We start from the raw sequence: 21,101 nt of genomic DNA, 5'->3' as shown, positions 1-21,101 counted from the left end.
TTCTTATTAGTAAGTTAAATAACATCTTTACCGTGTTTATTTTTCTTCCTGAATGAGAGTCGTGGTTTTACCTTTATTTAAGAACTATCTTTTAATAGTTTTAGTCTTTCTTCTAAAAAGAGGTCAACATTCACATGTGCTAAAATAAAATATTCACTATTCTCGTCTAAATTTTACTGATTTTGATGAAGACAAATAGTAATTAATGCACAAGAATGATACACATAGAAAACAAATTTATGGTTACAAAAGGGGAAAGGGGGTGGGGGAGGCATAAATTAGGAGTTTGGGATTAGCAGATACAAACTAATATATATAAAATAGGTAAATGACAAGGTCCTACTGTATAGCACAGGGAACTATATTTAATATCTTGTAATAAACTATAATGGAAGTATATAGTTATAAGTTATATATATATAACTGAATCACTTTGCTGTACACCAGAAATTAACACAACATTGTAAATCAACTATACTTCAATAAAAAATAAAAATAAAAAAGGACATGAGCAAAAATTTTACAAAAAGAATGATACACCAAAATAACTGAAGTCTATCACTTGCTGATGTTAATAACAGTACGCTTCTCTTGTCCTGTGAAAATGACAACTGTCTGAAGTCTCAGCTTACTGCATTCCTTTTTCATTTAAAACCCAATGTGCGTCCCCGTGTTCCCTCTTATACAGCTCACCAGAAATTATATTGGATTTGGGTTGAATTCTTTAGCACTTTTCTCTGTTTCATAAAAAATCTTACATTTCTCTAGAAGCTAAAGTACCTCCATCTGTTAATTTCCTCCCAGCTCATGAAATTTCCTACAAACATTTTATTACCACTTACAGGAGTCCTTATTACTCATTCTCCTAATTCTTATTTTTCAGGGGCAATTACTCATCTCTGCATCTCTGTAGTCCTCAAGGTAGAGAGAAGCAACCTAGCAAGGACATCAAACACTTCTGTGAGCCACTGACTCCCAATACTAGTTTGCAATCCAAACTACCTCTCCTTTAATTCCAAGGGATGTTTTGCAATGCTTGAAACAAAATCTTAATTATAAAAAAAAAAAGTTACAGCCTTCTGTCTTCTAAAGGACAGTTAAATGATCTTGATGAAACTCCCCATTTTAACTGTTAAGTGGGAAAAAAAAAGTTAAGATTAGAAATATGCAGATACTTCCTAAACAATTGGAGGCATACGCTAACCAAATCAAATCTCTACAGAATCAAAGTTTTGGTCATTTTTGCTCTAAAGTATTAAAAACAAAAACAAAAACAAAAACAAAAACGGTAAGCTCAAAGAACCACATGAAAGCTATTGGTGCCTGGTCACCTGAACTTAAAAGATTTCCTGAGGTCAATAGCCTGACTTAGCCGCTCGCTGGGAGTTTTGTGGGGTCACGCCTGCCTCCCCCAAGCCGGCACGACCTCCGTGGAGAATTCCTTTGACGACTTGCTGGTAAGTAAGCATTTAAGGCTCCCAACAGCCTCACATATGATTGATCCTAAGTTATGCTTTCCAAAATAACTTGTTCCCTTGGAGCCTGGGTAATTATGTGTAAGACATGGCTCTGGGACAGGTCAGACCCAACTGTTGCTCGGTTATAGGCAAAAGCAACATTAACTGTACTTTCACGATTCTCTTCTTGAGGATGAATTCAAGTTTAAAGAAAAGCACACTGATGTCCCCCTCCCAACCCCAGTCCATCCCAGCAACTGGGGAAGCAGCTTGTACTACCCAGACACCAAAATAAATATTCTTAAATTCAAGTTCACCATACTGTTACTATTTTCAGGGACCCAAACAAATGGCTGCCTGCACAGAGAAATTAAAGTGTTCATTTCGAAGGGAACAGCTCTCTATAATACGCCAGTCTCTGCGTTGGTAGTTTGGACAGAGCACAGTTCTAAGTGAGGAACAGCCCCCAATTAGGTCCGTCTACAGGTTTGCTCTACATATGCAGAAAGCTCTGGAAAACAGAAGGGCTAAAAAACAGGGAAGCTGGTCATTTCCAAAGTTCCTGCCCACTCCGCCCTGGGGGAACCAGGCTGGGATTTCCTCCATCGAGAAGTTCTTCCCTAGGACTCATGCTGACTAAAAAGTGTTCATAAAAATAGATAATAAAGTCTTCGTACCCTGAGCCATTTCAGACAGTTATATATTATAGTATAAAACACAGAAATATATGCTTTTCTAGTACAGCGTCAAGTCATCTAGCAGGCAATATGGCAAAATGTTAACACTAGTTTTCCCTACGGTATGACTTTTTTAAATTTCTTCTCCAAATTTTCTGTAGTGAAGACATATGACTTGGGTGATTATTTGAAAATGTATCTTAAAAAGCTAGTTTGGGAAAGTCTATAAAGTTTGTTAGGCTAGATTCTTCTCCCTTCCCTGGTTATCTGTAATTATGTTAGCTAGCTTTCTTTCACTCAGCCTCCATTGTTTTACCTGAAAAAGAAAAACTACTTAAATTGGATACACTCCAGCAAGCCTACATTTCTGAAGTTAATGAGTTGGTGAGGTGCTACTTCAGGACTTTTTTAAAGTTTGACACTAAAATCCCTATTTCAACGTGAAGTTTTAAAATGCCCATGGAGAAGGTACACACTGCCCAAGTCCAAGGACCGCAGCAGAGAAATCTTTAGTATCCAGTTACCCAGACACCAGTGACGGCAATAGAACCCACTGTCGCTCCCCAAGTATTTCTGACAGCATTCACCCTGCTTCCCGACCAAGTCCTTAATGGACTCGAATGGTGACAGCTCCACCTGTGTCTCATGACAGAAGGGACAATTTTACATTAAACACGATTTTGTCCCACAGTAAATATACTTATCACCACTTCACTTCCAGACTTTCAAGTGTCTAAAGATATATACAATTTTATTAGAAAGAGACTTAAGCTGTCAAAAGAACAAACCTAGAGATCCAACCTTGGAAATTGGTCCAGATATTTCAATAAAGTTTAACCCTTAGTTTTTTAGATGTGCAAAATAAGCATCCTTAAAGGCTAGCACATATTAATAGCAAGCTATCTGAAGTAGGAGTATATATACTATTTATAAAACCACACGGACGGCATACAAACTACCATAAGGACGACGACAATGTGGATTTCAGAGGGAAACCTGGCCAACAGTAGACATCCAGTGGGGTCTGTGGTCCCATACCCTCCAGACACAGGGCTCACTCCCACCGCTGGCTACAAGGCTTGGTCTTCTAAAGGATTCGTGAGTTAGAAGATTTAGAAATTATTAGACAGTGATATTAAACTGTCAAAGTTTTAGAACTCTCATTTCACCAATATTTGCATTTTTTCAAGTTCAGAAATAGGCCAGTACTTTGAGAAAAGGCATTACTGTCCAATATACAAATTATTTGGGTCTCAATATTATGTTAACCTTCTCTGAGGTGGCCTTGTGTATCTCCTCTGAACAGTGACCACAGAATTCGAAGTCTAAACTGGACCACTTCTGAGAGTCAAAGGTGATGCTATTTATAGTTACTCTGGGACAAGAGCCACAACTGGGATTGTCCTGGGCAAACCTGGATGAGGGGTCACCCTACCTCTGGAATCAGTCCACCCTCCTTCCTCATTTCCTTTCATAAAGAATAGAGAACCTGGGCTTCCCTGGTGGCACAGTGGTTGAGAATCTGCCTGCTAATGCAGGGGACACAGGTTCGAGCCCTGGTCTGGGAAGATCCCACATGCAGCGGAGCAACTAGGCCCGTGAGCCACAACTACTGAGCCTGCGCGTCTGGAGCCTGTGCTCCGCAACAAGAGAGGCTGCAATAGTGAGAGGCCCGCACGTCGCGAAGAAGAGTGGCCCCCACTTGCCACAACTAGAGAAAGCCCTCGTACAGAAACAAAGACGCAACACAGCAAAAATAAATAAATTAATTGATAAACTCCTACCCCCAACATCTTCTTAAAAAAAAAAAAAAGAATAGAGAACCTGAGAGATGGGCAAGATGTTGCAACCCTTCAACTGACACAATATTACATGTCAATTACATCTCAATAAAGCTGAGAAACAAATAAAATAAAATGAATCTTTGTAAGGAAGGAGGTGGCCTGGAACTGCTACATGCAGGCAGCAACCCCCATCCCTCCCAGGGCTCCCCTAGAAATTCACATACCTAAGCAGGTGAGGGTGTGATCTGTACCTAAAGAAAAGCTGAGGAAGCAGTCTTGGCAAGACTGCCCCTAAAAATAACCTTTCCCCAAGAACACCTAACATGTGTGTTCTGCTCCTTCCTCCCTGCACTCTGGGGTGGTGGAGGAAACAAAGATGCAGAGGTATCAAATTCAGCCTCTTCAGACACGGTGCCCACCTCCTGTCTCAAATTCAGGCTCCCCACTCAAAAGAAGTAAAAGCAGTGGTCGCAGGAGCTAAACCAATAAACCTGAAGGAGGTTATGGGGTCAGTTTATCAGATCAGTCTGCAGCAGGAGAAGAGAAATACCCTATCAGTACTGACTTTACAAGGGGCCACAAACAGCAGTTAACCATCCCCGTTTACAGGATGTTAAAAGGCTTTGCCTCTGCCAACAGTGCTTTCTTTGTACAATTCGGTCCTCTTCTCCTACAGAGCCTGAAATTCACCATCAGGGTCCTTCCTGGAATTAGACAACAGCATTATTGTCTTAGAAAGGTCACCTTTAAAACAATGATGATCTCTGGAAAAGCAGGTCTTGGCAATCTTTGGTTTTTAGAAATAGCCAGTTGTAACATTAACAGCATGAGAAATTACTAGGCGAACTGGGGGGGTTAGGAGAGGTATCCCAGCAGAGCAGGAGGAGGCCTGGACAGCCAAAAGGGGTAGCAGGAAGCGTGGGGTATGGGGGGAGGAGACTGGAGTTTCAAAACAGGGAAGGCAACTGTCGGCTTAATTGGCAGTTTTGATTCAAAATTTCGTTTAGAGAATAAAGCATCTATTGAACATAAAAACTTTTTTTTCCTTTTAGGATTGGACATCCCTGGTAATTATTTCACAATGTATACATTTATCAAAACATGTGGCACACTTTAAATATATAAAAATTTTTATTTGTCAATGACATCTCAATAAAGCTGGGGGAAAAAAAGAACCAGGCATCCCCTATTCATGAAACTTTGGCTTTCCTTGGCCAGTGGGATTCAGAGGGATTCGCTATGTGTTCTCTCTGCTTTTATATATGTTTGAAATTTTCCATAATAAGAAGTTAAAAATAAATAAAAGAAAGGCAGGATTTTTTTCAATGTAAAGTGAAGGGAGTCCTTGGCACTGCCTTTGGCCAAATCTCTGTGGAGCCCAAATCCTGCAGAGCATCCCTGTCCACTAAGACATCACGTCTGCAGGAGGATGGCTCTATGCTCTTGCCTCTGGAAGTCTGCTTTTCTAGTTCCAAAAGGGAACTGACTCAAATACTTAGGCATCCTGAACTCTGGCTTCTTTTTGGAACTGTGTCAGACAGACCAGTAGGTAATTCCAAAGATGTGCCCTTAATGGCATGTCCTGTAAGCCTCCATTTGAGAGGTGTAGTTGGCTTTTCCTGTCGTCCCTTTCCTCCTCCTCTGGCACTTCTGTGGGACAGAGTGATTGCTAGGCCCTCACTTGGGGTTACCTTGGAAGGACAGTATTTTCCATAACTCAAAATTTAGTCTTCACATTCTCATCAGATGTTCCCCCTGGACCCATTTAGAAATTAAAAATTCAGACACACACACACCCTTATGCATGGGCAATAGGTTTTGGATAAGTGAAAACTTAGGAATACTGAATTCCAGGCTTTTTCTCTGGGTTGTTGGTTAAAACTCTGAGCAAAAAAGCAACAAAAACAGAAAAATTTAGTGGTTAAAAAGCACCACCTTTGACTACTCACAATAGCCAATAAACAGCCTAGATGTCCATCAACAGAGGAATGGATAAAGAAGATGTGGTACATATATACAATGGAATACTACTCAGCCATTAAAAAGAATGAAATAATGCCATTTGCAGCAACATGGATGGGCCTAGAGATTATCATACTAAGTGAAATAAGTCAGAAAGAGAAAGACAAATACCATATTGTATCACTTGTATGTGGAATGTAAAACAAGACACAAATGAACTTATCTGTAAAACAGAAACAGACTCAGAGACATAGAGAACAGACCTGTGGCTGCCAAGGGGGAAGGAGATGGATTGAGAGTTTGGGGTTAGCAGAAGCAAACTATTATATATATATATATATAATGGATAAACCACAAGGTCCTACTGTATAGCACAGGGAACTATATTCAATATCCTGTGATAAACCATAATGGAAAAGAATATATATGTCTAACAATCACTTTGCTGTACAGCAGAAATTAATATATTATAAATCAACTAAAATTCAACAAAATAAATTTTAAAAAAATAAAAATAAAAGCACTGCCTCTGGAGTTAAGCATCCCGGATCCAAACTTCAGCTCTGCCGCTTGCAGACCAAAATGTGCAATAAAATAATTAGCATCTCCATGTGTTATTGTGAGAGAGAATATCTTGTAATTTAGACAAAATTCTGTGTGCATGTTCCAGCTACCACTTCCCCACCCTCAACCACCCTTAGGTAAGTTACTTAGCCTCCCTGGTTGAAAAATGAGAATCACAATACTCATCTTCTAAGACTGTTGTGACGTTCGAATAAAATAATACGTATGGTCAAAACAGTGCCTGAAAATTCTCAATAAATAGCTGCTCTTCCCTATATACTAAATAGTTTGGGATACTGGGAAACATATGCCAAATCCCCTCCCATTCTTTTTTTAATCCACTGGAAAAAAATCCATATATTAAAATATCACTTTTACTGTCTTACTGGAATATTTTTGTTTTGCTGTTATACTGAAAAAATGAAAATAAACATCATTTTGTCCCAAAATTTAACAGGAAAGGTATGCAATGAAATATTCAGACACTTCCTATTTCATAAACTGCAGTAACAGAATAGAAATTGTACGGTTTACAAAAGGTAAAACACATGGTTTGCATTTTTCCAATGAATATCCCCTCCTCATGTCCCAGCCCAACCTGATCCTTACCCTTGCCACCCCTCCAAAATGGATTTGTTTTAAAATAGAAAAATATTACCCTCAATGGGCAATCTCAAAACTGATTGCAATTCTGTTATGTCTTTTACTATTTTCATGACTGATACACCCAAAATATCAATAATATTTTTTAAACCTTAAAACAAAACCCCTAAATGAGGACCATCACTCATCCTCTTTTTTTTTTTTTTGCGGTACGCGGGCCTCTCACTGTTGTGGCCTCTCCCGTTGTGGAGCACAGGCTCCGGACGCGCAGGCCCAGCGGCCATGGCTCATGGGCCCAGCTGCTCCGCGGCATGTGGGATCCTCCCGGACCGGGGCACGAACCCGTGTCCCCTGTATCGGCAGGCAGACTCTCAACCACTGCGCCACCAAGGAAACCCTCATCCTATTTTCTTAATTTTATAAATGATAAAACAGAAAAGGGAAACCCACCTTGTGGTTGAATGCTACACTTGGTATGTTAAGATGAAACCAATTCTTTTCAGTAATGAAACTACTTTCTTCAGTAATCCCTACAAATTTTCAATAAAGTCTTCCTCAATAAAGCCCAGCCTTGGCCATTCCAGCTGCAGAAAGATTTTATGTCACAGATTTGAGCACACCGCCATAAATAGTTTCTTACAGCTTTTCACTTCCTTTGCAAGCATAACTTATCTCATGAGCTAAAAGATCTCCCATTCCACGGTGCCAAAGCCCTGGGTTTCTGTTCCAGTGACTAAACAGATTCAAATGTCAGATTCAGACGGACTGGCCAAGTTCCAGAGAAATACCAAGGTGAGATTTCTCCCAGAAGAAAATTAGACATTTCGACAGTTCATCTAGTTTTAAGTCATCCAGTAAATGCATGTTTTCATCCAGAGAAGCGATGCTTCCACGTTCCGGTAATCACTGCTTCCTCTGGGAGCCCTCGATGTTAGCTCACCTCAGCGCCTGGCAGGTAGATCTTCCACTATCCCCTCCTTACAGTTTTAACCATGGCCTCTGAGCAGATAACTCCCACACCTAAATCTCTAGGCTTGACCTTCCTTCTCAATACTTCCACGGGCTGTCAAGCCCTCAATCCAAACCTCACATTTTTAACTTCTACAAAACCTAACCACCCCTTATTTTCCCAAATGAATACCAAAGGCATTAGAGGTAAGACTAGAAACAAGCTGAACTCAGTTTTATGGCTTGGCTGTGCTGTGGTCTTGGTCAAGTACCTTGAATACAGTGGGACAATAGTGGTAAAGTGGTTTTATTAGGTTGAGCCATAAGAAACTGCAATTTTTGGAGGTCAAAATGGTCAGTGTCAAAAATTTCCTACGGTTCAACCTAATGCATACAAAATATCTTAAAATCCTAATAAAAAACAATGAGATTAAATTACCTACCTTCTAAATAATTATTATATTCCCATCCTGTTGGACTATAATGAAGAAACTTAAAGACTCTTCATGACTCTAAAAGATAGGATTTCTTCTTTTTTTGGGCCATGCTGCATGGCATGCAGCATCTTAGTTCCTCAACCAGGGATCCAACACGTGTCTCCTGCAGTGGAAGCATGGAGCCCTAACCACTGGACAGCCAGGGAATTCCTGAGGATTTCTTGAGTTGCAGATCTCAATTATAATTGTCTGTATAAGACTCAGTCATACCTTCAAAATCAAATACTGTTCTCATTTCCCCTCAACCTCATATTCACTTACTTGCCCACTTGATCCTCACAATCACTAAAAAAATAAGAGTTTTTCCCGAGATAGCATGCCTTTTAATGAAAAGGTTATAACAGAGGCTAATGAGAATCTATTTTCATTATATAGTAATTTCTAGGAATGATGACTAATACATTTATCCCCTAGCAAAAACAAACAAACACAGCAAGACAACTCAAAGCCATGCTAACTCTGTAGTCTTGGGTTCGGCTTATATCAATACCGCCCAGGCCAATTCTTTTCCAGGGTCCACATACTCTGCAGAATCATCTTCATCTCTTCCCTCTTTTCCATTTCCACTACTGTGAAGCCTAGCATGTCTTCCAAAAGTTTTTGTCTTACCAGGTTTTACATTCAGAAGAACAAATTTAAATGTATACTTCTCTGAATCTAAATGAATTTGGAATTTTCTCTATGATGTGGGTAAAGGTTTTCAATCTGGACAAAACAGTCATTTCCAATCCAATTTGGGCTACCAGAGCTTTGTTCATTAATATGGTGACACATTTTATTATCATTTAAATAGATCTACATGTATGATTTTATTTTATTCCCCAAATCTCTAAATTACAAATTATTGTTATTTTTTTAATTAAATAGCTTATCTTTGTAGGCTCAGTCAGAGAATAAGAGCTAAGTCGGAGAAGTCCATGGTTTGGGGAACCTGAGAAAATGCTTTGAGAAAACATCTTTAAGGAGCATTAAACAAGTATGAGCTGGAGTTAATACATTTGTAGCTCAAGGAGTTGCAAAGATGGCAAAAAAAAAATTTAACTGTACTAAATTCTTTTCAGAAATATGACTTATAATTCCTACATTTCACAAATGTGAGCGCAGACTCTAAGCAGGACCATTGCAGGGCCAGGGGGCCACAGGACAGTGTCTGCTCATAGGGGAGACCAGGACAGCACCCAGGGACCCATGTTCTAGAGGAGGGGCCCGAGGAAGAAGAACTCCCAGGGCGGGTAGAGGAGGTAGTCTCGGGCATAAGCAAAGAGAAGAATCAAACACGTGGGCTCCAGGAGCCCTAGGGGGAGAGGCGGAGCAGACAGAGGCTGGCTCAGGCCTGGCTCCCAACACCCTCCTGAAGGCAATAAAGAACCACACAGGGGCTTTAAGCAGAAATACCATGACCAGGCCTGTGTTTTATACAGATCACTCCTGCAGCATCAGGCAGAAAAAAGCCTGAAGGCAAGTACGGTGTGTGGAAGGGTGACAAAGCAGGGGCCACCACCCCCATCCAGGCAGGAAGTGCAGAGGCCCTGAAGGCCTTAAAGCACATGATGGGAGGAAGGGGCAGGGTCCAGAGGACTTTAGGAGGTGGGCTCACAGGAGGTGGGAGAGAGGGAAGCCTCAAGGGTAACTCCCAGCTTCCCTGCACGGGCGCCCGGGAGGAAGATGCTTCCAGGCACCGCAACAGGGGACCATGCAGGAGGGGCTTTGGAAATACTCTCCACTCCCTTCCACCGGCCAGGGTGAACTGGGTGTCCCTCCTCTGTACTTCTCACTGCCCTTTCTGTCTCTTGAACTAAGCTGCAAGCTCCTTAAAGCCTGGGGTGGTGTCAACTCCATTCCCTAACCCGGGCCTCTAGTGGGACCAAAGGAATGAAAAGAATAAACAGCCGTGCTTGTGCTCCACTTCTATTCTGCCCTTCAGTATGGCTGCAGGAGAAAACATCTAGTTTCTGACCAAGAAAATTGTGGGGAGGGGTACAGGTGTGGTGTGGGCTCAGAGGCGAGTGTGCAAGTGCTCACACTGATACGTGCTTGTGTAAAACACGTTCCTCAGCTTCTTTAGAAAAACCCGTTTCTGGCACTCAAGATTTTCCTTCCTTGGAACTAAGTCTAGCACAGTAGTTAGCAAGCGTTTTCCCCCTCATCTTTGCTTTCTGTTCTTTCTGGAAGAACTAGTACCGTTCCCACGGAAACAGCGGTACAGTTCTGACTGTCCTCCAACGTATTCCGTACCAACTCCTCTGCTCATCACGGGAGCGCCTCCACCCACCCCAGAGCTGCACCTTTTCTGTAGCCCAGCTGCAGCAACCGACTGCAGGGCTTTCTGACAGTTTTCTGAAGCTGCTGTTCTTTAGGCTTCCCAGCTAAGAGTTCTATGCCTCCTCCCACGCTCCCGGAAAATCGTATCTTGGGTTCAAGTTTCTTCCTTGGCGAATGTGGCTGAAGGGGTAGGGCAGACCCCAGGACACACTGCAGTGCCTGAGAGAAGATGCAGAAATCACAAAGAGTGATTTCTCCACCTTACAACTCCTGCACCTGTGGTTCTCCATAGCAAACCAAGGGCATCTTGAGAACAGCCCTTCTGGGGGCAGAGATTTCTTAGGGCTCACACAAGATTCTGCCTTTGCAAGCCTGCCCATCAGCAACTCTCTGGACATCAAAGGCTGCCTGAAACTCCAGCCCTGCATTTAGGCAATGGCCACCTGGACACACAACTTGCCCCTCAGCACTCAGCCCCTGCACTGAATGATACATCCTGTAAATGGTTAGCTTTCCACCCAGACACCTCTCCTGGTTAGATAAGCAGACACTCCTCAGTAGTTTGTTTATTACTTGTCAACATCACTATCTTGAGTTTTAAGCCCAGGAGCTCTAATGGTGAGATCATGTCTGCTTAATTGGATTTATACAACAGCCTGCCGTGCAACAACATGGGGTTGGTTATTTAATACTTTTTATAATCCCTCCTGATCACTCTCAAATTGATGGCTTCCTCACCACTGCTTCTAATCCTCACCGCTTTAAATGTTTCATTCCTGTAGCGGGCTTCTACCTGGGTCCCCCACCTCAGGCCTTCACCCACTCCGATTTATTCTGCAAACAATATTCTACTTGAAGCATGGCTCTTCCTGGCTCAAATATTCCCAGAGCTCTGCACTGCTTGAAGAACAAAGTCCACACTCACCCTGGCATCCTAGGTCCTCTGTAAACTGGCCCCGGATTACCTATGCAATTTTCTCTCTAAATCTGAATCTGTATCTTTAGCTTCAGTTAAGCCTAGACTGTTCACTCTATTTCTCTAGCCAGGAATGTTCTGTTTCTCTCTCCTCGCCAACCAACTAGTATTTAGTTATTCCTCAAATTAACACCCACCCCAAGTTCTACTCCCTTGTAAAGCTGTTTCCCCATTATCCTCACCCACAATGGTTTTCCTTATTTGATCTCCTAAAATTTTTGTTCTTTATACAACAAGCACCTGGCACTTGTTATTAAACAATTTCTTGTTCTAAGTGTGGAAGCGTGTAAACCCTACGTTTAAAGGTACATGGGGGGAGGAGGTAATAGGAAGTTACCGTTTAATTGACAGAGTTTAACTTGAGGGTGAGATGGAAAAGTTCTGGAGATGGATGGTGGTGATGGTTGCACAGCAACGTGAATGTATTAATGTCACTGAATTGTACACCTAAAAATGGTTAAAATGGTAAATTTTATGTTATGTAGATTTTACCACAATTTTTTTTGAAAAGTACATCCAAGTCACTAAGGAACAAATCACGTGCTTCTTCATCCTCACAAATTCAATCACAGTGCTAATTACTACACCACCTGATGAAATTAATAAGTATTGGCTGCACTAGGATAGTAATAATATTTGAACATTTACAGATCCTTATACAGAGTACAAAGCCCCTTTGACGTAAACTAGTTTGACCATTTGATTCTGAAAAACTCTCTGAGGCAAGAAAGACAAGAATCCCTTATCTTTATTTTCTAGATGAAGAGATGGAACTCGAAAGGCTTAGTGACTTGATTACGGCCAGAGGGTACCAGGCAGAGCTGAGATTCACCTGGGTCTCAGGAATCTGAGACACTTCCCAGGCCCCTTGTTAATCGTTCACCTCGTTGGAATTCCCGCAAGGGCATACTCCACTGTGCAGGTCTTCAGAAGAGCCTTGACCTGCACCCTTAACCAGCAGTTGCTCCTTGAGACACAGAAAGGGGAAACTGGCAGGTTCTGGATTCTCTATTTAATCCAACCTGTGCGCAGCTGCTCCCACACAAGCGTCCTTCCCCACTGCCTGACCCCACGTGGCAACATTTCAGCCTGATAACAGGACAGGCAGCAGGTGTGCTGAGGAGAACAGTGAGCTGCTCCATCTAAACTGTGACTCTGCGGAAGAACTTGGATTTCTTTAGGAACAATTAAAACTAATCAGAATTCTGAATGTGGAATAAATGAACGACTCTCTTATGCTCTCCACAAATGGTGAAGAAGAGTATCGATCACCTAGCCCTATACAGATTAAGGATGTAAGGGCCCTTTATGTATTGAAACACACAGTCATTTCCTTAAAAGGTCTGTTCTAGCCTCCCAGAGTGGTGAAGGACAGCGCCCTGTGCCCACGGAGATAGCACACATATTCAGCATTGCTGTTCTGACAAGTCACCTCCCGATTAGGCCGCAGTTGAATTAAAGGCTGAATGTGCTCCTCTTTGCTTCCAGGAGAAGCTTACTTCTAAACATCAAAGCTCCAGAAGTTTCAGAAGTCCACTAAAGAGAGCTTCATTTATGTGACTACAAATATTCTTAAACACCCCTGAAAGAGGAGAGCACTTTGAAATGCCTGTACATACTCATGCTAAATTCACCATCTTCTAAATTGCCTTCTTTTGGAAAAAGCACTGCATGTCCTCAAAAAATTGTAAACCAATCATTGCCACAAGATCCAGAAATTCCACTTCTAGGTATCTAAACAAAAAAACCCGAAAGCAGGGACATGAAGAGATATTTGTACACCCATGTTCACAGCAGCATTATTTACAATAACCAAAAGGTAGAAACAATCCACGTGTGCATCAATCAATGAATGGATAAACAAAATGTGGTCCATACAGTCAGTGAAATATTATTCAGCCTTAAAAAGGAAGGAAATTCTGACACATGACACAACGTGGATGAACCTTGAGGACATTATGCTAAGTGAAGTAAGCCAGATGCAAAAGGACAAATAGTGTATGATTCCACCCATATGAGGTCCTTAGGGGTCAAATTCATGGAGACAGAAGGTAGAAGGGTGGTGCCAGGGGCTGGGGGGTGGGGAGAATAGAAAGTTATTGTTTTATGCAGAGTTTAATTTTGCAAGATGAAGAGTCTTGGAGATCAACTGCGCAACAATGTGAATGTACGTAGCACGCCTGGACACTTTAAAATGGTTAAGATGGTAAATTTTATGTAAAACAAAAAGATCTCCCATCACACACACACAGCACTACAGTTTTACTAAGTCCTTCTGTAGCAAGGCATTCCATACCAGAGCAAGGTTTACCACAGCCCATGAGACTCTGTGAACTGTGGATATAATTAGGTCCCTCATCCATTATAACGCTACAGACGTCATCATGTGTTACCAGCATCTGTTGACAGATCTCATACCCGGCATATCATTGAAATGGCAAGTGTGGAAAAGGTAGCCCACAATAGAAACAATGGCATTTTATCCCTGTCCTGTTCCAGCAGTTTGGCTCATAGGACATAAATAGAGGCTACTGCTCTGGCTGCCCGGACCTCACAGTTCAGTATTACTTTACTGACTTGAGTGGGTTCTCTACCAAAAGTAGAAACAGAGGATCTTCTGGATCTGTTCAGGTCTGTGTCCTAACGTAATGTTTGGCTCTGTTTTGTTTGTCAGTAAAGTCACAACACAGCACTCAACCTACCTGAGAAAAAAAATGACATATGTCTGTTTTTTAATATATAATATACAAGTGCTATACAATTATAATAATATATTCACACAGGAACCCCAAACTTTAAAAAAATCACAATGAAATTATATCCAAAAATACTGTGAATTAAAAATATATATAATTATATATCATATATTAAAAATAATTTTAAAATTATATGTATATGACAGAAGACATATATCAATGTGGTCTTTGAAAACTAAAATTAACTCTATCCTGTACTGCAATTTTAAAAAGTCAACAGAAACCACTGTGATTAGACTATTACTTTCAAAAATGATGGGCAGACTACCCGTCCAATTCCTTAACTATTTTGCTCTTCCTCATGAGGAAAAAAAAAAAAGCAATCTCTGCAACAAAGACTTAAGACTTTAAAAATCCATGAAAAAATGTAGTAATCAAAATTGTGGGAAAAATTTTTAAAAAGAAACACTCACTGTTAAAAATTAAAGCAACTATTTAACTTCTTTCTCATTGATGATGCAGCAATTAGCCCAGATGACAAACTAATAATAATAATAACAACACATTAATAATCCTCAAGCCAGGTGTTTAAAAAATTGTAGAAGGTTTGAAATTTTATTCTCCTATATAGACTCAACTTCTACTTATCACTCCCATTCTACTGTTTCCAAGAAGGCAGGGATGATGGAACTAAGGGGGAGAATGAAATGTAGCTAAATTGGAGCTTTAAAACAATAATAGTAAGTGGTTTTAAAAGAGAGAATAGACAACAAAAGAAAAATCTTGATTTGAAAATATCATGGTTATTTTATAAATAACAACAAAAAAAACCCTAAAATGGTTATCTGATAATTATCCAAATATGGGACCTCTCTCCTTCAGCTAACACTGTTTGTTGAGAGTATGTGTTTCCTATAGTCAGACACATTCACCAGGCACTATCAGATAATCACCCACAGTGGCAGCTACACAGAGCATTCCCAGGCACACAGATGGTCAACAGACCTTATCCACTTAATGGCAGGCCCTTAGAAGGGAAACCCACTTTGCCCCGCCCCGAGAAAAATAGGGGGTTTAAGCAGAGGGCACTTTACTTTTGCCAGGACACTGTCATCATAAGGTTGGGTGAGCAGGTCTGGGTTGGCATCCCTGACCCAGCCAGGCTCTGTGCCCAAACAGGAGGCGAGATTTAGCCTCCTGGTGAGCAGTCCCTAGAATTCTAGCCAAGGGGATCAAGAAGAAACCTTGAGATAGTGGAATGTTCCATTGGGCCCCCAGAGAGCGCCAACCAAGATGGGAAGGGAACTTTTAGAGCTGGCTGACTCCCTCGTCCCTGTGCGCTTACCTCAATGAACCGTAAATAGAGTGTGAAATAACTATTAATTTATCGGTGAATGTCTAGTGTTCATACAGCATCTCTCTCCAGGGAACCCCAAAACATGTAATAAATGATTTTCAATTACTCTCTGGGGCAGCCCTGTGAAAATCGGAATGAAGCCGATGTTCTTTTGAACTCTTTTATCTGGGGAGAGACGGGTTAGGGGGAAATGGGACACAACGGGACCAGAAGACACAACTCTGTGGCCAAGGTCAAAGACTCAAGGGGTCAGGAGCAGACCTGAGACTTTCACATTCTGGTCTAATGCAGGTTAAAACAGAAACGGCTGCACTGTTCTTCCCCTAACATTCTTCGTTTTGTGACTATTATGTGACACACGCGCTCACCCACGCACAATCGCGCGTGCGCGCACTCACGACGCCCAGGTCCGTGCCTGTCCCTGGACTTTTCCCGGGCTACGAGGACATGGGACAACACGACCCTCCATCAAGCTCCCTCCCGCTAGTCCACACGGTCGGCGGCGCCCCCGGGCGGTCGCCCCCCGGGGAAGGCGACACAGAGACACGCGGGTCCAGCCCGCAGACGGCGGGCACGCGGCCCTGGCTGACCTTCCTCTGCTGCTTCTCCCAGGCCGGGTCGAGGAGCAGGTCGCGGTCCCACTCCTCCTCCTGGATCATGTACTCGTCATCTTCGTAGACGTAGTTGTACTGCACGCCGGGCTCGATCTGGTTCATGGCGCTCGGGTGGCCGGGCTGAGGCGGGGCGCGCGGGGCTCGGGCGGTCGGACAGGCGGGCGGAGACGCGGCGGGGCCGGCGAGGCGCGCGGGGCTTGGCGGAGGCGCGGGCGGCGGACGGGCTGGCGGGCGCGGTGTGACCTTCGCGCGGTCCTCTCGGGGATGCACGCCTGGGCGCTGGGTCGCGGGCGAAGCACCAGCTCGAGCTGCGGAGCAGCGGCCGCGCCGCTTAATACCCGCGCCGCCCGTCACGTGGCCGCCCTGCCGCGCCCCCACGCCCCGCCCCGCCCCGCCCCGCCCCGGCCTCCGCCCGCCCCCGCCCGTCCGAGCGCTTGCTGGCGGGCAGCGGGGCCAGGCGGCTCGCGTCCGTGTTCCTGATAATGCCCCAAACTTCCGGCGCTGCGAGCTGAGGCCGCCGGCACCAGCCCACGCCTCCCACCCACGCTGTGCCTCGCTGCGCGGGTGGACTTAAGGGCGCCCAGGTGGGTTACCCGGGTGAGTGGATGTTCGCGGATCAGAGGAGGGACACACGGCCTGGGCTCCTGACCATCCCCAGCACATCCAAGTTGTCCCGCGTATTCACGTTTTCCATATATTCCCACATATTCCCATATATTCCCACATATTCCCATATATTCATAGATACCACGCACATACACCCCTAAAAAGTAAAGTTTAGAAGCTTTCTTCCTCCTGTCCTCCCTGCCCTCACCTGCGGAAACCGAGGCAAGCGAGTTGGCCCAGCCATGTTAAAAAGTGAGGAACCAAACCAAAGGCAGGAAGTGTCTGCTCTCACCGCCAGTCTTAAAACAACTGACAATTGAGGACAAGCAGCCAGCTTCATGTTACATTTCCATCTCCCCGTGATGTGTTGCACTTAAGGCTTTTCCTCCCTATCGTCCTGGCTGGCTGTTTCCTGTTCCTTATGCCCCTGTAGGAACAAGATGAGGTCCCTTGAAGAGGAGGTTGAAATTTTTTTATCACATACGTGTTAGACACTGGGAATCCAGAGGCCAGCTGACAGGGCACTTGCCTCATGCAACTTATGTCCAAATTGAATAAAAGTTGCCCACTGCTGCTACACAACTGTGGTTCAGGGCTACTAATTTGTTGACAGGTTTCAAGCCAAAAGTATGCCTGGATTCATCGTTGTTCCTTAGAATTTTTACATCACTTAGTTTTATTTTTTTGTGCTTTCTGCAAAAAAACTTTGACAAATTAGCAAATACATCATGCTAACATTTTTTTAAAACATGCCCATTAGAATATGAACTCCATGAGGCCAGGGCTCTTGTCCTGTTCACAGCTGTAATCCCCAGAAACCACTAGGTGCTCAAGTATTTGTTGACGAAATAAGTATCCTTAGGAACAGTGACTGAGCTAATTTGCTTGGATTTAAATTTAAAATTTAAAGTTTAAATTTTGGATTAAAATTATAATCTCTGAACAAGTTTATGAGTAAATTTAATTATTAGAAACTGGACCAGCAATTACAAAAACTGTTAATGTTAGGCTTCAAAAATTGTGGGGACTTCAGGTTCCAGATGAGATGTATTAAAAGACATCAGATTTACAATCCTGCCTGAAACAACTAAAATCTGGAGGAAAATATATTAAGCAAAGCTTTTTAAGACATTGACCATCAGGCAATGAAAGATGATGATCCCTGAGAGGCAGGAAACAAATGACATGAGCACTCTGATTGCCGCAGGTAATTGCCTGGATAAGGTTTCCAAGATGTACCAGAATAAGGGGAATCCAGGCATAGCTCAGTGGTCTTCCTCAACTGTGAGTTCAGAGAGACAGAGGCAGGTAGAGTTTTCAAGGCCAGTTGCAGAAGAGGAGAGAGCTGCAAAGAGAGAGAGAACCCTGGAGATTTGCAGAGGGTCTCCCTTGAGTCTTATCAGTGAATGTGTGGGAGAAAAACACCTGAGGCCAAGGAAGGAAGCACCCAAAAAGATTAGAAGGAATGATTCTTAGAATTTCCAAAGGGCTGGGAATAGTTCCTGTTTCCATTCATAATTCACAGGGCATTAGATAGAGTGTTCAGAAGTGGGGGAGTGGGGGAAGGGGCATTAGGCTTAAACTAGATGTACTGGTGCTACCTGAAAAAGCGCAAAAGCAAGACCTGAAAGGGTCAGACTGTTTCCGAGTCATGTAACTGTGTCTCAGAACAAAGCTGAACACGTAGTAATACACGAACATTCAACACTTAAGGTAAATTTTGCAGTTTCTGGCACCTATCAAATATTACCAAGTGTGCAAAGAAACAGGAAAGTATGATCTCTAATGAGGAGAACAGTCAATCAAAACTGATCCGGGGGGCTTCCCTGGTGGCGCAGTGGTTGAGAGTCCGCCTGCCGATGCAGGGGACACGGGTTCGTGCCCCGGTCCGGGAAGATCCCACATGCCGTGGAGCGGCTAGGCTCGTGTGCCATGGCCGCTGAGCCTGCGCGTCCGGAGCCTGTGCTCCGCAACGGGAGAGGCCACAACAGTGAGAGGCCCGCATACCGCAAAAAAAAAAAAAAAAAAAAAAAAAAAAACCTGATCCGGGGACTTCCCTGGCAGTCCAGTGGTTAAGACTCCATGCTTCCAATGCAGGGGGTACAGTTTCAATCCCTGGTCAGGGAACTAAGATCCCACATGCCCCGTGGCATGGCAAAAAACAACAACAACAACAAAAAAAAACCGATCCAAAGTTGACACGATTGATAGAGTTAGTAGAAAAGAACACTAAAAGCAACTATTACTGTATTCCATGTATTCAAGAAGCTAAAAGAAAGATTGAACATGCTGTGTAGAGACATAGAAGATTAAAAAAAGATCCAAATTGAATATCTAGAGATGAAAAGTACAACATCTGAGATTAAAAATACCCTGAATGGGATTAACTACAGGGTAGACAAGAAAAGATGAATGAACTTGAAGACTTAGCAATAGAAACAATGCAATATGAAACATGGAGAGGAAAAAAAACTTAAAAAAATAAGCAGAGGATGAGTGAGATGGGAAAACTTTAAGCAGCCTAATATTTGTGTAATTGAAGTCCCTCAAGTGGGAGGATAGGAAACAAACAAACAAACTTGAAGAAATAACAGCTAAAGTTAAGAAATTAATAAAGCAACTTCTACTTCTGGCCAAGATGGAGTAATAAGGACTGGAATCACCTTTCCTCTTGAAACAATTGTGGGGGAAAAAAAGAGACAAAGCATATGAAGCAATGGTTTTCCAATACACCAGAAGTCATGTAATGAAGGACAGGAATGCTGAGAGATGGGAAACAAATGGGAAGAGTCCTATAACTGCCTCAGTTTACAGCCTTGGCTTGTAGACCAGACCATTGAGGTAGAGTCCCGAGGGCTCCCTGAGTTGAGGACATGAAGCTGAGAGTATGGGGAGAAGAAGGCAGCTAGTATTCGTAGGATAAAGTATCAGAGAGGAGAGGGCCACACACAGAGAGAGCTCTGGAGATCTTCAGAGTGTCCCACCTGAGCGTGTACTGATCAAAGCATGCTTGTGAAGAAGCCACCCAAGTCCAAGGAAAGAGCCATCTGAGAGGATTAGAGGGAGCAGTGCATGGCATTCACACAGGGCCAGGTGGGTGCCTGCTTCAACCACAGGACTGCAGAAACGTTTAATTCACAGAGCATTGAGTAGAGGACTTAAGGTCTTGCTTCAATAGTGTAGAATGAATTATTCCTAGATTGGTAGTGGTATGGAATTAATTATTCCTAGACTAGTCCTAGCATGACCACTGCTCTAAACTGGCCTAAAAAATCATAAAACAATCATGAAATCATAAAAGCAAGACCCAAAAGTATAAAACTGTTTTCCAAGTAACTTGTTTGCAAGTTAACTGTTTCCAAGCAACTGAACTACATCACAGAACAAAGCTCAAGATTTATAAGAACACAAAAATATCCAGCACTCAACAAGGTAAAAATCACAAATATCTGGCTCCCAATCAAAGATTCCCACCTATACAAAGAAGCAGGAAAACACAACCCATAATGAAAATAGCAATCAATCAAAACTGATCGAGGGCTGACATAGATGTTAGAGATAACAGACAAGGACACTAAAACAGTTATTATGGCTGTATTCCGTATGTTCAAAAAGTTAAAGAGAAACATGGAAGATTCTTTTTTTTAAAGATTCAAATGAAACTTCTAGTAATAAAACTATAATATCTGAGATGAAAAATACACTGGATGGGATTAAGGGCAGGTTAGAGATTGCAGAAGAAAAGATCAGTGAATTTGAAAGCATAAAAATAGAAGCTATCCAAGGGGCTTCCTTGGTGGCGCAGTGGTTAAGAATCCGCCTGCCAATGCAGGGGACATGTGTTCGAGCCCTGGTCCGGGAAGATCCCACATGCCGCGGAGCAACCAAGCCCGTGTGCCACAACTACTGAGCCTGCACTCTAGAGCTCGCAAGCCACAACTACTGAGCCCGTGTGCCACAACAAGAGAAGCCACCGCAACGAGAAGCCCGCGCACCGCAACGAAGAGTAGCCCCCGCTCGCCACAACTAGAGAAAGCCTGCCAGCAGCAACAAAGACCCAACACAGCCAAAAATAAATAAATTAATTTTAAAAAATAG

The 21,101-nt window shown here is 42.9% G+C and overlaps 1 protein-coding gene across 1 annotated transcript in view; it reads right to left on the bottom strand.

The window, feature by feature from the left end:
- ACTN2 (actinin alpha 2) overlaps window positions 1–16,743 on the bottom strand; it is a 78,450-nt gene extending 61,707 nt beyond the window's left edge. The window contains exon 1 of the mRNA XM_060108256.1: window positions 16,374–16,743. Within this exon, the coding sequence (XP_059964239.1) occupies window positions 16,374–16,499 (126 nt within the window). The 5' untranslated portion in view covers window positions 16,500–16,743. The remainder of the gene's footprint in view (window positions 1–16,373) is intronic.
- Between the last annotated feature and the right edge of the window lie 4,358 nt (window positions 16,744–21,101).

This window comes from Mesoplodon densirostris, chromosome 1 (assembly GCF_025265405.1).
Source record: "Mesoplodon densirostris isolate mMesDen1 chromosome 1, mMesDen1 primary haplotype, whole genome shotgun sequence".
NCBI classification, from domain to species: Eukaryota; Metazoa; Chordata; class Mammalia; order Artiodactyla; family Ziphiidae; genus Mesoplodon; species Mesoplodon densirostris.
Note: the sequence above shows the minus strand (reverse complement) of the source record. Positions and strands in the feature narration are given on the sequence as shown.